The sequence below is a fragment of the Trichomycterus rosablanca genome, chromosome 9, assembly GCF_030014385.1.
Source record: "Trichomycterus rosablanca isolate fTriRos1 chromosome 9, fTriRos1.hap1, whole genome shotgun sequence".
NCBI lineage: Eukaryota > Metazoa > Chordata > Actinopteri > Siluriformes > Trichomycteridae > Trichomycterus > Trichomycterus rosablanca.
This window is the reverse complement of record NC_085996.1, coordinates 14,184,450-14,198,543: the sequence shown is the minus strand read 5'-3', so window position 1 is coordinate 14,198,543 and position 14,094 is coordinate 14,184,450. Positions and strand designations below refer to the sequence as shown.

At 41.9% G+C, this 14,094-nt stretch overlaps 1 protein-coding gene across 3 annotated transcripts in view; it reads left to right on the top strand.

The window, feature by feature from the left end:
• The window catches only part of wasf1 (WASP family member 1), a 135,205-nt gene that overhangs the window by 86,305 nt on the left and 34,806 nt on the right, over nucleotides 1-14,094 (top strand). For all 3 annotated transcript variants that reach the window (XM_063001164.1, XM_063001163.1, XM_063001162.1), the window contains one exon: nucleotides 6,827-6,980. In XM_063001164.1, coding sequence (XP_062857234.1) covers nucleotides 6,827-6,980 — 154 coding nt within the window. The remainder of the gene's footprint in view (nucleotides 1-6,826; nucleotides 6,981-14,094) is intronic.

The following is a 14,094-nucleotide window of genomic DNA, read 5'->3' as shown; positions in this document are numbered from 1 at the left end:
GCTTATGCTTTTTTGATTCATCCGTAAAAAAAAAAAAAAATTAATTGTTGCATTTGAAATAATATTACAAATAATTACTGGGGGTGAAAATACTTCAGGTTAGTTGCTAAACCAACATTATAAGCGAACTGGAAGTGGAAATATATAAAGTCGTCCACTTTTCTACAACAGACATATGGTCAAGTTGTACAGTGGAGTTTGCAAATGTCTTTATTTGTTAAAGGGAGAGCTAAGGGTAATTGTACAATACTTAAATATTAAATCAACAATAAAGATTTATTGCAACTGTTTCACGTGTACTGATTCCATCATATATTGTGTCATTTTGTGGGGCCAAGCAAAGCTTATAGTATCTAAAACCTTCACTATATACAGTGTATCACAAAAGTGAGTACACCCCTCACATTTCTGCAGATATTTAAGTATATCTTTTCATGGGACAACACTGACAAAATGACACTTTGACACAATGAAAAGTAGTCTGTGTGCAGCTTATATAACAGTGTAAATTTATTCTTCCCTCAAAATAACTCAATATACAGCCATTAATGTCTAAACCACCGGCAACAAAAGTGAGTACACCCCTTAGTGAAAGTTTCTAAAGTGTCAATATTTTGTGTGGCCACCATTATTTCCCAGAACTGCCTTAACTCTCCTGGGCATGGAGTTTACCAGAGCTTCACAGGTTGCCACTGGAATGCTTTTCCACTCCTCCATGACGACATCACGGAGCTGGCGGATATTCGAGACTTTGCGCTCCTCCACCTTCCGCTTAAGGATGCCCCAAAGATGTTCTATTGGGTTTAGGTCTGGAGACATGCTTGGCCAGTCCATCACCTTTACCCTCAGCCTCTTCAATAAAGCAGTGGTCGTCTTAGAGGTGTGTTTGGGGTCATTATCATGCTGGAACACTGCCCTGCGACCCAGTTTCCGGAGGGAGGGGATCATGCTCTGCTTCAGTATTTCACAGTACATATTGGAGTTCATGTGTCCCTCAATGAAATGTAACTCCCCAACACCTGCTGCACTCATGCAGCCCCAGACCATGGCATTCCCACCACCATGCTTGACTGTAGGCATGACACACTTATCTTTGTACTCCTCACCTGATTGCCGCCACACATGCTTGAGACCATCTGAACCAAACAAATGAATCTTGGTCTCATCAGACCATAGGACATGGTTCCAGTAATCCATGTCCTTTGTTGACATGTCTTCAGCAAACTGTTTGCGGGCTTTCTTGTGTAGAGACTTCAGAAGAGGCTTCCTTCTGGGGTGACAGCCATGCAGACCAATTTGATGTAGTGTGCGGCGTATGGTCTGAGCACTGACAGGCTGACCCCCCACCTTTTCAATCTCTGCAGCAATGCTGACAGCACTCCTGCGCCTATCTTTCAAAGACAGCAGTTGGATGTGACGCTGAGCACGTGCACTCAGCTTCTTTGGACGACCAACGCGAGGTCTGTTCTGAGTGGACCCTGCTCTTTTAAAACGCTGGATGATCTTGGCCACTGTGCTGCAGCTCAGTTTCAGGGTGTTGGCAATCTTCTTGTAGCCTTGGCCATCTTCATGTAGCGCAACAATTCGTCTTTTAAGATCCTCAGACAGTTCTTTGCCATGAGGTGCCATGTTGGAACTTTCAGTGACCAGTATGAGAGAGTGTGAGAGCTGTACTACTAAATTGAACACACCTGCTCCCTATGCACACCTGAGACCTAGTAACACTAACGAGTCACATGACATTTTGGAGGGAAAATGACAAGCAGTGCTCAATTTGGACATTTAGGGGTGTAGTCTCTTAGGGGTGTACTCACTTTTGTTGCCGGTGGTTTAGACATTAATGGCTGTATATTGAGTTATTTTGAGGGAAGAATAAATTTACACTGTTATATAAGCTGCACACAGACTACTTTTCATTGCGTCAAAGTGTCATTTTGTCAGTGTTGTCCCATGAAAAGATATACTTAAATATCTGCAGAAATGTGAGGGGTGTACTCACTTTTGTGATACACTGTACATGGTGAAATTAAAACTTTTTATAAATGATGGAAGAAGGAAGGTCTAGGAAAGGAGAGTGAGTTACAGAAGCATAGACAAAGATAAATACAGTCCATCTGAGCTTCATTTACTGGTAATGTTCACATTTCCTCTTCTCTCCAGCGGCTAATGGGTAATGGCTGTTGTTGCTCTGTGGGGCAGGTTTAAAATGGCTCTACAGTCTCTTAAATCATGGGGTGCCAGAGGTGATGGGATGCTGTAGTACATGATGGGGGTGGGGGATGCAGTGTGGCCACAGTGTTCCGTCTCCCTCTGTTTGATAGTACTATGTTAGCTTGTGCAATGATACATTTACATTTTCAGCACACGATGAGCTGAACAGGGACACTGAATCACTAAGTCAATGAGTCAGAAACGACTCTTTTCAAACTAATTATTAATTAAAATCGAATCAGGGAGCTGTGCTCTTATCTATGGTAAAGATTCATTTGTTTTGCTCTCTCTATTTCAGTTCATTGAAAGTGTTGAAGAGATACAGATGTATAAACCAATCAGAGCTTCCGAATTCAGATTTTGGGCGGAATTTCGATCAGTGACAGTTTAGTGAACGAATTCTGTCAGAATGTATCAGTACTAAGTATTTTGTGTTTTTATGATAACTTGCCATTGTACTTTAAGTTTACACACATCGGAAATAATGGCACAGCCAGCCCAAAAGCGGTTTTGCTGCTTCTTATGTGAATGCACCTTTACTCATAATCATATAAAAAAGCAAAAATAAATATTTTCTAATAATAGCTAACTAATAAATATTAATATTTATATATACACCAATGAGGCATAACATTATGACCACCTCTTTGTTTCTACACTCACTGTCCATTTTATCAGCTTCACTACACCATATAGAAGCACTTTGTAGTTCTACAATTACTTACTGTAGTCCATCTGTTTCTCTACATACTTTTTTAGCTTGCTTTTACCCTGTTCTTCAATGGTCAGGACCCCCACAGGACCACCACAGAGGAGGTATTATTTAGGTGGTGGATCGTTCTCAGCACTGCAGTGACACTGACATGGTGGTGGTGTGTTAGTGTGTGTTGTGCTGGTATTAGTGGATAAGACACAGCAATGCTGCTGGAGTTTGTAAACACCTCACTGTCACTGCTGAACTGAGAATAGTCCACTAATCAAAAATAACCAGCCAACAGCGCCCCGTGGGCAGCTTCCTGTGACCACTGATGAAGGTATAGAAGATGACCAACTCAAACAGCAGCAATAGATTAGCGATCGTCTCTGACTTTACATCTACAAGGTGGACCAACTAGGTAAAAGTGTCTAATAGAGTGGACAGTGAGTGGACACGGTATTCAAAAACTCCAGCAGGACTGCTGTCTGATCCACTCATACCAGCACAACACACAGTAACACACCACCACCATGTCAGTGTCACTGCAGTGCTGAGAATGATCCACCACCTAAATAATACCTGCTCTGTGGTGGTCTTGTGGGGGTCCTGACCATTGAAGAACAGGGTGAAACCAGGCTAAAAAAATATGTAGAGAAACAGATGGACTACAGTCAGTAATTGTAGAACTACAAAGTGCTTCTATATGGTAAGTGGAGCTGATAAAATGGGCACTGTGTGTAGAAACAAGGAGGTGGTTTTAATGTTATGGCTGATCGGTGTATATATATATATATATATATATATATATATATATATATATATATACACGTATATATGTATGTACATACAGTATATGTGAGTCCAAGTATTGATTAGGAGGGTCAGCCATTCCTATTCCCCCAGTAATTTGAACCATGGTGCCAATACTTTATTTCTGTTCAGAGATGCATCCAGAAAGCAAACACTATTAATGGAATGCATGTTGTTAAACGCTACACCTACTCATACATCAAGACATTAAATGATCAGCAATATCAAAATAGGACGAATGGACTTGGATGGATCTGTGTTTGAAACTTAACATTGAGCACTGTTTTTTCTTGGTGTAGCTGCCTCTGCAAGTGGATTGACTGTTCTTAACTACAAGGTGTGGCACCCTGTCCAAAGTGTTTTCGACTTCCCATCTAATTTAAGGAACAGTAATTATAACATGGTTATTTATTTGGCGGTGACCGTGATGGCATAATGACTCCTATGTTTCAATATTTATATAGCAATTCCATCTTGCATTTAATTAATAATGAATGATGTACTCACTCACTTACTCACTCACGCACTTTCTTAACTGCTTATCCAATTTAGGGAGGGGGGGGGGGGGGGTGCAGGAGCCTATACTAGCTGTTCAATAAGTGCAATGCGCACAGTAACACCCTGGACGGGATGCCAATCCATTGCAGGGCAGACACACATACACACAACCATTCACTTATGAGGCAAATCAGTGTCTCCAATTAACCAGACTGCATGTTTTTGGACTGTGGGAGGAAACCGGAGCTCCCGGAGGAAACCCATGCATGGGGAGAACATGCAAACTCCACACTGGAAATTGAACCCAGGACCGTCTTGAATGATGTATTCTAGGTACTTAAATTGCTCTTAATAGAATTTAAACTTCAGTTACTGAAAGATACTCAGACTGGAGTTACTGTGTACTGTGCTTCTTTGTGATGGAGTACACCCTCAGTACTTCCGTTGACAGTAAAAGGCTCTTAATGCCCCCAGTGACCCTTCATCCAGACATTGGATTTGACAGAGTGCTTGATATGGTCGAGCAAAAGAAGTAGAAACGGATCAGTATTACTGCAGTTTTTGGTCTGTAGGACTTTTTGATGAGACAGATGATGACAGATGAATCGTACACTCTCAGACTACTGGACATTGTCATCAGTTTTTATTTTTTTTGAATGACCTTTGATTTTTCTTTGTATTGAATTCCACATTACACCAGGAACACCACACAAGAGCTGCTGTATTGCAGATGCTCTGACTAGGGTGGCCACATTCATAGTCCCAAAAAGGAGGACATTACACCCCCCAAAAGGAGGACGTCATACCAGGAACAGGGGGACATGATACTGCAACACACAGAATGAAACCATAACCCATATAACAGTTTTTTTTATATGAGTTTTTGACCAATTTAAGCAAGAATTTTATAACAAACTACTGTTTTAGGGTGATTCTTCAATCTCGTTTGACCATCTTAACTTTTGAAAAATAAAATTAGGAATAATTTAGTTTTAATTATGTCAAGATAATGCTAGAGCAAAGACTTAATGATGGCTACAATTGAGCTTATATAGAATTTTAATATTTCATATTTATTTGCGAAGTGGCATAGCAAAATGTCATTATGTGTTGGTAATGACGTGTTGCGGTAATGACAATTTTTACTTTTTTAAGAAAAAAACTAGCTATGCCATGGATTTGCTAAAGCTAGTCAACAGCTAGTACAAGATGCACTTTAAATACATATAAATAATGTGTAAATTTTAATCTTCTCTCATGGCTGGCATGTGCTTCCTTGCAAGTCTTTGTTTCCATGGTTACAACATAAACAAGTGTTACCTTCAAATTATTCCCTACAGAAACCATACACTGTTGCGGTAATGATGATAATGCTGGGGACAGTAATATATTGTTCAAAAATATGCATAGGTTGTACAAATATGAAAAAAAAAATTACATTTTATTTCTTTTTAAGTTATTATAAAACTCATATTGTGATTTTTATAATGAATTGATCACTTTTTAGCATTTTATTAGAGCAGAGAAGTTTTAAAGTCTGGGTTGGGGACAAGGCCAAAGTAGCAAAATATTGATGTTTAAATCATCATAAAAAATGGAAATCATAATTATTTTGGTATGTAATTTTTTTTAGTGATGCAATGAATGATCTTTTTAATACCTAAAATATTTGGTTTTGTAATAAAGTATTTTTAACACAAATTTATAACTTATGGACGTAAAAGTTCCCCCAATTGAAGAATCACCCTTTACTCACCAAATGTTGGCATTTTCACAGCGTTCCTGAGCATGAGAGCTGACTAATTGACTCAAGTAGAGGTGTATGCATAACAGAGCGAGCGGGCGAAATTCAAACACCCAATCACAGACTAGCATTTAGAGGGCGGACCTTCTGCGAATTGTGGCTCGCCCACCACTGGCCAAGGTCCGCCCACAGTAGGTAGCACTATAAGCAGTCAAATAAGGCTGTTAAACCAATGAAATACAAAGCATTTGTTTAGACATGTACCTGTGCCAATGACCGATAATATTGATAAAAAATGAAACCAGTTCACTCCGGAAGGAGGATTTTTAAGTGTCCGTCCTAGCGTTGCATGGGCGGAGGACTGGCAGCTGAAAAACCGGACTGTCTGACCCAGTCGTCTAGCCATCACAATTTGGCCCTTGTCAAACTCACACAGATCCTTACTCTTGTCCATTTTTCCTGCTTCTAACACATTAAATTTGAGAATAAAATGTTCACCTGCTGCCTAATATATCCCACCCACTAACAGGTGCCGTGATGAAGAGATAATCAGTGGTATTCACTTCACCTGTCAGTGGTCATAATGTTATGCCTGGTCGGCAAAATCATAGATTCTTGTTTTTATTGCATTTTAACGATGTCCCAACTTTTCCAGAAATGAGGTTTGTATTGTTGTGTTGGGCCAGCTGTAGCCTAGTGGTTAAGGTACTGGACCAGTGACCAGAGGGTCACTGCCAGGTTGCTGCTTTTGGGCCCTTAAGTAAGGCCCTTAACCCTCAATTGCTCAGACTTTATACTGTAATGTAAGTCACTTTGGATGTGCAAATGCAAAATAAGTGAATAATTGTTGTCTGTGTGTTCCACAGTGTCTCTGCAGGACATCACCATGAGGAAGGCTTTTCGTAGCTCTACAATTCAGGACCAGCAGCTGTTTGATCGGGAGTCTCTGCCCATCCCCATGCAGGAGACCTTTGAGCTGTGTGAACAGCCACCACCTCTCAGCATCCTCACACCTTATAGGTCAGTTAAAAGAATGACACAGGAACACTGAACTTATCTTAATTATTACTGCTCATACTGTAAGTTCTCTCCACAAGTCACGTTAAGCCTGAGTCGCTTTTACTGCGTCATATCAAACAGTTCATCTCATTGGAGGAGCATTGAAAAGGTCAAACTGGGTCAAAGTTCAATTAGGTGAAGTTTGAGCATCGCAGCAATGGCAAGTGCAAAATCTGCGAGGCCACACTACGTAGGAAATAACGGCACAGCCGGTGCAAAAGCAGTTTTGCCACTTCTAATGTGACTGTGCCCTTAGTGCTGCACCACTCTAGTGCTCAAAGTGGATTCTCTGAGTATTTTAATACTATTATGGACTGTAGTCTCTTGGACTATTAGTTGCAGACCTTGACCTATTCCAGCTTTTTGTTCATGCTCCATTTTCTTTCTTTTTTTTTTTTGTTGCTTTTTTCTCCCCCATTTCTCCCCCTTTAGCGCGTCCAATTGTCCAATTTGCATCGTGCTTCCTCTCTGCCTATGCCGAACCCTGCCCTGACCGAGGAGATCGAAGCTAACCCACATCCCCTCCGACATATGAGCAGCAAGGCGTATGCATCTTGCCACCCACACATTGATGAGTGTTGTGCCACCTAGCGTTGCATGCAGAGAGACACACCCTAAGACCACTCCCTCCTTATCTCTATGTAGGCGCCTCTAATCAGCCAGCAGAGGTCGTAATTGCACCATTCTGACAGAGAGAGACCCACATCCGGCTTTTTGTCCCGTCCCCCAACTGAACAACAGGCCAATCGTTGTTCATATTGCCACTCAGCCTCAAGCCGGTAAGGCAGAGCTGGATTCGATACCATGTATTCGAGATCCAGCTCTGGTTGCAGCGTGTGCTTTTTACCGCTGCGCCACCTGAGCGGCCCATTTTATGTTTTTAATCATTTCACAAGCATCCTAGTCTTACATTATCCCAGTGGTACCTTGTGGGCAGCAGGGTGGCTCGGTGGGTAGCACTGTCGCCCCACAGCAAGAAGGTACTGGGTTTGATCCCCAGGCCGGGCGGTCCAGGTGCTTTCAGTGTGGAGTTTGCATGTTCTTCTTGTGTCTGCGTGGGTTTCCTCCGGAAGCTTCGGTTTCCTCCTACAGTCCAAAAACATGCAGTCAGGGTTAATTGGAGACACTGAATTGCCCTATAGGTGAATGGGACTATGTGTATGTGTGTCTGCCCTGCGATGGACTGGCGCCCCGTCCAGTGTGTTACTGTGTGCCTTGCGCCCATTGAAAAGCTAGGATAGGCTCCAGCACCCCTAACCCCTAACTGGATAAGCGGTTAAGACAGTGAGTGGTACCTTGTAACTCAACGTCCCCTAAACTCAAAATCTTTGAAACTCAACGCTCTTTTCCCTTAAACTCAAAGTGTTCAGTTTTTTTTTTTACATTTATTTCAGTTCAGAATAACAATGAACAGTAGCTTTGTTCAGTGCTCAGCTTAAACGGTGCAGTAAAACGTCATCAAAGTGTGAATATGAGACGAATCTGCATTTGTGTGGAATAACTGTCAGATTCACTCTAAAAGCATCCACATACAGTGTATCACAAAAGTGAGTACACCCCTCACATTTCTGCAGATATTTAAGTATATCTTTTCATGGGACAACACTGACAAAATGACACTTTGACACAATGAAAAGTAGTCTGTGTGCAGCTTATATAACAGTGTCAATTTATTCTTCCCTCAAAATAACTCAATATACAGCCATTAATGTCTAAACCACCGGCAACAAAAGTGAGTACACCCCTTAGTGAAAGTTCCTGAAGTGTCAATATTTTGTGTGGCCACCATTATTTCCCAGAACTGCCTTAACTCTCCTGGGCATGGAGTTTACCAGAGCTTCACAGGTTGCCACTGGAATGCTTTTCCACTCCTCCATGACGACATCACGGAGCTGGCGGATATTCGAGACTTTGCGCTCCTCCACCTTCCGCTTGAGGATGCCCCAAAGATGTTCTATTGGGTTTAGGTCTGGAGACATGCTTGGCCAGTCCATCACCTTTACCCTCAGCCTCTTCAATAAAGCAGTGGTCGTCTTAGAGGTGTGTTTGGGGTCATTATCATGCTGGAACACTGCCCTGCGACCCAGTTTCCGGAGGGAGGGGATCATGCTCTGCTTCAGTATTTCACAGTGCATATTGGAGTTCATGTGTCCCTCAATGAAATGTAACTCCCCAACACCTGCTGCACTCATGCAGCCCCAGACCATGGCATTCCCACCACCATGCTTGACTGTAGGCATGACACACTTATCTTTGTACTCCTCACCTGATTGCCGCCACACATGCTTGAGACCATCTGAACCAAACAAATTAATCTTGGTCTCATCAGACCATAGGACATGGTTCCAGTAATCCATGTCCTTTGTTGACATGTCTTCAGCAAACTGTTTGCGGGCTTTCTTGTGTAGAGACTTCAGAAGAGGCTTCCTTCTGGGGTGACAGCCATGCAGACCAATTTGATGTAGTGTGCGGCGTATGGTCTAAGCACTGACAGGCTGACCCCCCACCTTTTCAATCTCTGCAGCAATGCTGACAGCACTCCTGCGCCTATCTTTCAAAGACAGCAGTTGGATGTGACGCTGAGCACGTGCACTCAGCTTCTTTGGACGACCAACGCGAGGTCTGTTCTGAGTGGACCCTGCTCTTTTAAAATGCTGGATGATCTTGGCCACTGTGCTGCAGCTCAGTTTCAGGGTGTTGGCAATCTTCTTGTAGCCTTGGCCATCTTCATGTAGCGCAACAATTCGTCTTTTAAGATCCTCAGAGAGTTCTTTGCCATGAGGTGCCATGTTGGAACTTTCAGTGACCAGTATGAGAGAGTGTGAGAGCTGTACTACTAAATTGAACACACCTGCTCCCTATGCACACCTGAGACCTAGTAACACTAACAAATCACATGACATTTTGGAGGGAAAATGACAAGCAGTGCTCAATTTGGACATTTAGGGGTGTAGTCTCTTAGGGGTGTACTCACTTTTGTTGCCGGTGGTTTAGACATTAATGGCTGTATTTTGAGTTATTTTGAGGGAAGAATAAATTTACACTGTTATATAAGCTGCACACAGACTACTTTTCATTGTGTCAAAGTGTCATTTTGTCAGTGTTGTCCCATGAAAAGATATACTTAAATATCTGCAGAAATGTGAGGGGTGTACTCACTTTTGTGATACACTGTATATCTGTGTTTAGCTGGATTTTCCTCCTGTTTCACTTTTAAACTTGTGTTATAGCTCGGGGTGCTGAGCAGAAGTGTTTTTTATATTATATTTGTGTTATTTTCAGTGTATAAGTATCAAAAACAACCCCATTATTTTACATTAGCCTAAAATACACTATATTGCCAAAAGTATTCGCTCGTCTGCTTTCACACACATATTAACCTGAGTGACATCCCATTCTTAATCTATAGGGTGTAATATGATTTGGGCCCACCCTTTGCAGCTATAACAACTTCAACTCTTCTGGGAAGGCTTTCCACAAGGTTTAGGAGTGTGTTTATGGGAATTTTTGACCATTCTTCCAGAAGCGCATTTGTGAGGTCAGACACTGATGTTGGACGAGAAGGCCTGGCTTGCAGTCTCCGCTCTAATTCATACCAAAGGTGTTCTATCAGGTTGAGGTCAGGACTCTGTGCAGGCCAGTCAAGTTCTTCCACACCAAACTCGCTCATCCATGTCTTTATGGACCTTGCTTTGTGCACTGGTGCACAGTCATGTTGGAATAGAAAGGGGTCATCCCCAAACTGTTCCCACAAAGTTGGGAGCATGAAATTGTCCAAAATCTCTTGGTATGCTGAAGCATTAAGAGTTCCTTTCACTGGAACTAAGGGGCCGAGCCCAACTCCTGAAAAACCCCCGCACCATAATCCCCCCTCCACCAAACTTTACACTTGGCACAATGCAGTCAGACAAGTATCGTTCTCCTGGCAACCACCAAACCCAGACTCGTCCATCGGATTGCCAGACGGAGAAGCATGATTCATTACTCCAGAGAACACGTCTCCACTGCTCTAGAGTCCAGTGACGGTGTGCTTTACACCACTGCATCCGATCCATAATAGTGATTACTTTTGGCAATATAGAGTATGTATGTGCATGTGTAATTGTTTAAAAGCCCTTTTTCAGGTCAGAAGTCACTCACACCGTGTTGTTTGCTGCATCAGCAGTTCTCCGCCCTTCTTCTGAGCCTCAATTTTCACACCCCACTGGTTAAACAGTAAAGTAGCCAGGCATTATTGATTTTGACCCATAAATAAACAAATTGAAAAAGCTAGCCAAGCACAAAATATCAGCTACTATATAGTGGTTACGGGCGTAGCGGCTTTGGGTTTGTTTACGACCCCCTTCAGCTTGTTGCTTTTGTGTAGATAAATGAACTGACTGAGCGATCGACTTTTCTGTTGCTTTGGATATTTTCTTTGTTGTGTGTTTTACGATAGATGGGTTTTAGTGTCCGCGGATATATGAACAGGGTAAATCAGAATTTTTTCTGTGTGTTTGTGAACACGTTACCCTTTCTTAATAGATGGAACAGATGATCGACTGCTAGAGTCCGAGTCGAGTCATGAGTCTTTAGGCTAGAGTCCGAGTCAAGTCACGAGTCATTATAATCTACACAAAACATATATTGGAAATGTAGCGTAGAAATAAACAAACAATATGTAAGTTCAGATAAAAACAACAACAGATTAGCGACTGTATTTAGCCGTTTTACTTAGTGCCTTTACTTTCCTAGGTACCAGTTAAAAGCTTAGACTGATATGTTTTATTTTCACTGCAAACAAAAGCGCGCAATAAATCACGGCACATCGGCCAACATCCAAAACACAGCAAAAAATCCATAACCACTGCTTACATTAACTTATGTTCTTCCAGATGCTATTAAATTTATAACCGTGTGTTGTCCCATTAGGAATATAATCCATTATTTTGTACATGTGCTTGTAATTAAAAACCTCCAAACTTTTCCCGGTTGTGAAGTAAAACACAAACTCGTTAGAAAGCCAATCAAGCGTTTCATTGACAGTCATCTGTGTGACACAAACTGAATAATGCAAATAACAGCATTTCTTACTAAAAATTTAAATCAGAATGTCTGATTGGTTCAGAAAGCGGTTCCTCCAACCATTTTTCCCACTTTTTTCCCACAATTTCCCCCCCTAATCTAGTCGTGTCCAATTACCCTGATTGCGTCGATCCTTCACCGCTGCACGAGTTGAGTTCATACACTTGACGGGCACTGTGTACGGAGGGCCACACCCCCATCAGCGTTATTCCTCAGCCCTGTTCAGGCGCCATCAGTCAGCCAGCAGGGGCCGCAGTCGCACCAGTTATGAGGACCTATGATCCGACTTTCTTACCCCTAACAACCCTGAACAACAGCCAGTCGTTGTTCATGCTGCCGCCCAGCCCAGTCGGAAAGGCAGAGCTGAGATTCAATACGTCCAACTCTGGTGCGCTAGCATACTTTACCGCTGCGCCACCTGAGCGGCGTTAATCCACCATTTTAAGTGAGATTCTAAATGTAGGGAGCGACGCTTCATCACTACGCCGGAAGCTGTCTGGAACATTTAGGTTAAAATGGCTGGAGCGTTATTAGAGAGCAGAAAATGACACGATCAGAAAATAATATATATATAATTGTCACAGGTAACTAATGTTAACACATGCTGCTGACTTTTGTTGTCTACAAGTCATTTGAAACGAGTCCGAGTCGAGTCCGAAGTCGCTGTGTGTGGGACTTACGTGCGACTCGAGTCCCCATCTCTGGTCTGAGGTGGGCAAATAAATGTTTTACAGGGCCACTGAGGCAGAACCAATAGGGTGGACTTAAATCTGCATAATATTAACTGTATCTCTTTATAAAAGCAGTTAATTGTACAGTTTTACGAGTTTAAGAATAAATGTTACAATCAGCCAATGAAAATGAAAACCGGGCGGAGTAAAAACATTAACATTATTTCACTATTAAATCAGTTGTCTTGAAAACAGGTGCAGACAAAATGTGCAGGTTTTAAAGTGCCATTGCTATCACAATATCACAAAGCTGGTTTTGACTGCCCCAGTCCTGGATGTGTAAAACTTATTAAAAGGTACCTTGTTGCTTTCACGGTTTAGCTAGCAAAGCTTCAGATGTGAGCGCTATGCATCGTTCAAGTTCCTGTATTTCTCTGTGTTTAGTACCGTCATGACGATTTAAATTGTAATCCTCAATCCTTAAAACTAGACCGTCTCCATCAATCACACTCACAGTTCTGTTTGCCAAAAAATTATCGTTACGCTGGATACGCGCACACTAGGGTTGGTATTGCGGTATACCGCGGTATTTAAAAATGGTGACGGTATTTTAAAAATGTGAAGCGCCAAATTTCTGCTTCAGGTCTACCTTGAAAACGAAGACTTTAAGACCTTTGCGCATCCACAGTAAGGAAGGGGTGGGAGTGGTAGGCGGTTGGAGCTCACTGATTGGTTGTGGGGTGCTCACTTTTTGAGGTGATAACACAAAAGCTAGCGAGCTCTCTACATAGGGTGTGTTCAAACACCTAGTGAGCTGCCTTGCTGTCTTACTGCCTACATAGGCAGCTGGTAAATGCAAACAGTCTCAGATAAATCACTTACTTTACTACAGTTTATTTTAAGTGGAATATTTACGCTCCTTTCATGGTAATATTTACTCTGGAACACTAAGGCTAGAAGAGATTCACTACAATTGCTTTCAGCTATGCAAGTTGAGCTTGAGTGTGTTTATCCCGTTTGTCATGGCGGAGCAGTTTAATAAAAAAAATCTTGCAGACTGACAGGTGAGGCTATCAATCTCTTAATTAATAATATTTATAACCTCTGTGGTAACATAATAAACAGTAGCTTTATGCATTACAATACACTCTATGGCCAAAAATATGTGGACACCTTTTTCAGTTGTTGCAGACTGAAAATAAATAATATGCTTCCAGCTTTGTTTGGCAACTGTTTAGGGAAGGCCCTTTCCTTTACTTTGTTTGGAACACTAAGGCTAAAAAGAGATTTGCTTCAGTTGCTTTTAGCTATGTAAGTTCAAGTTGCTTTGTGGGCACTAA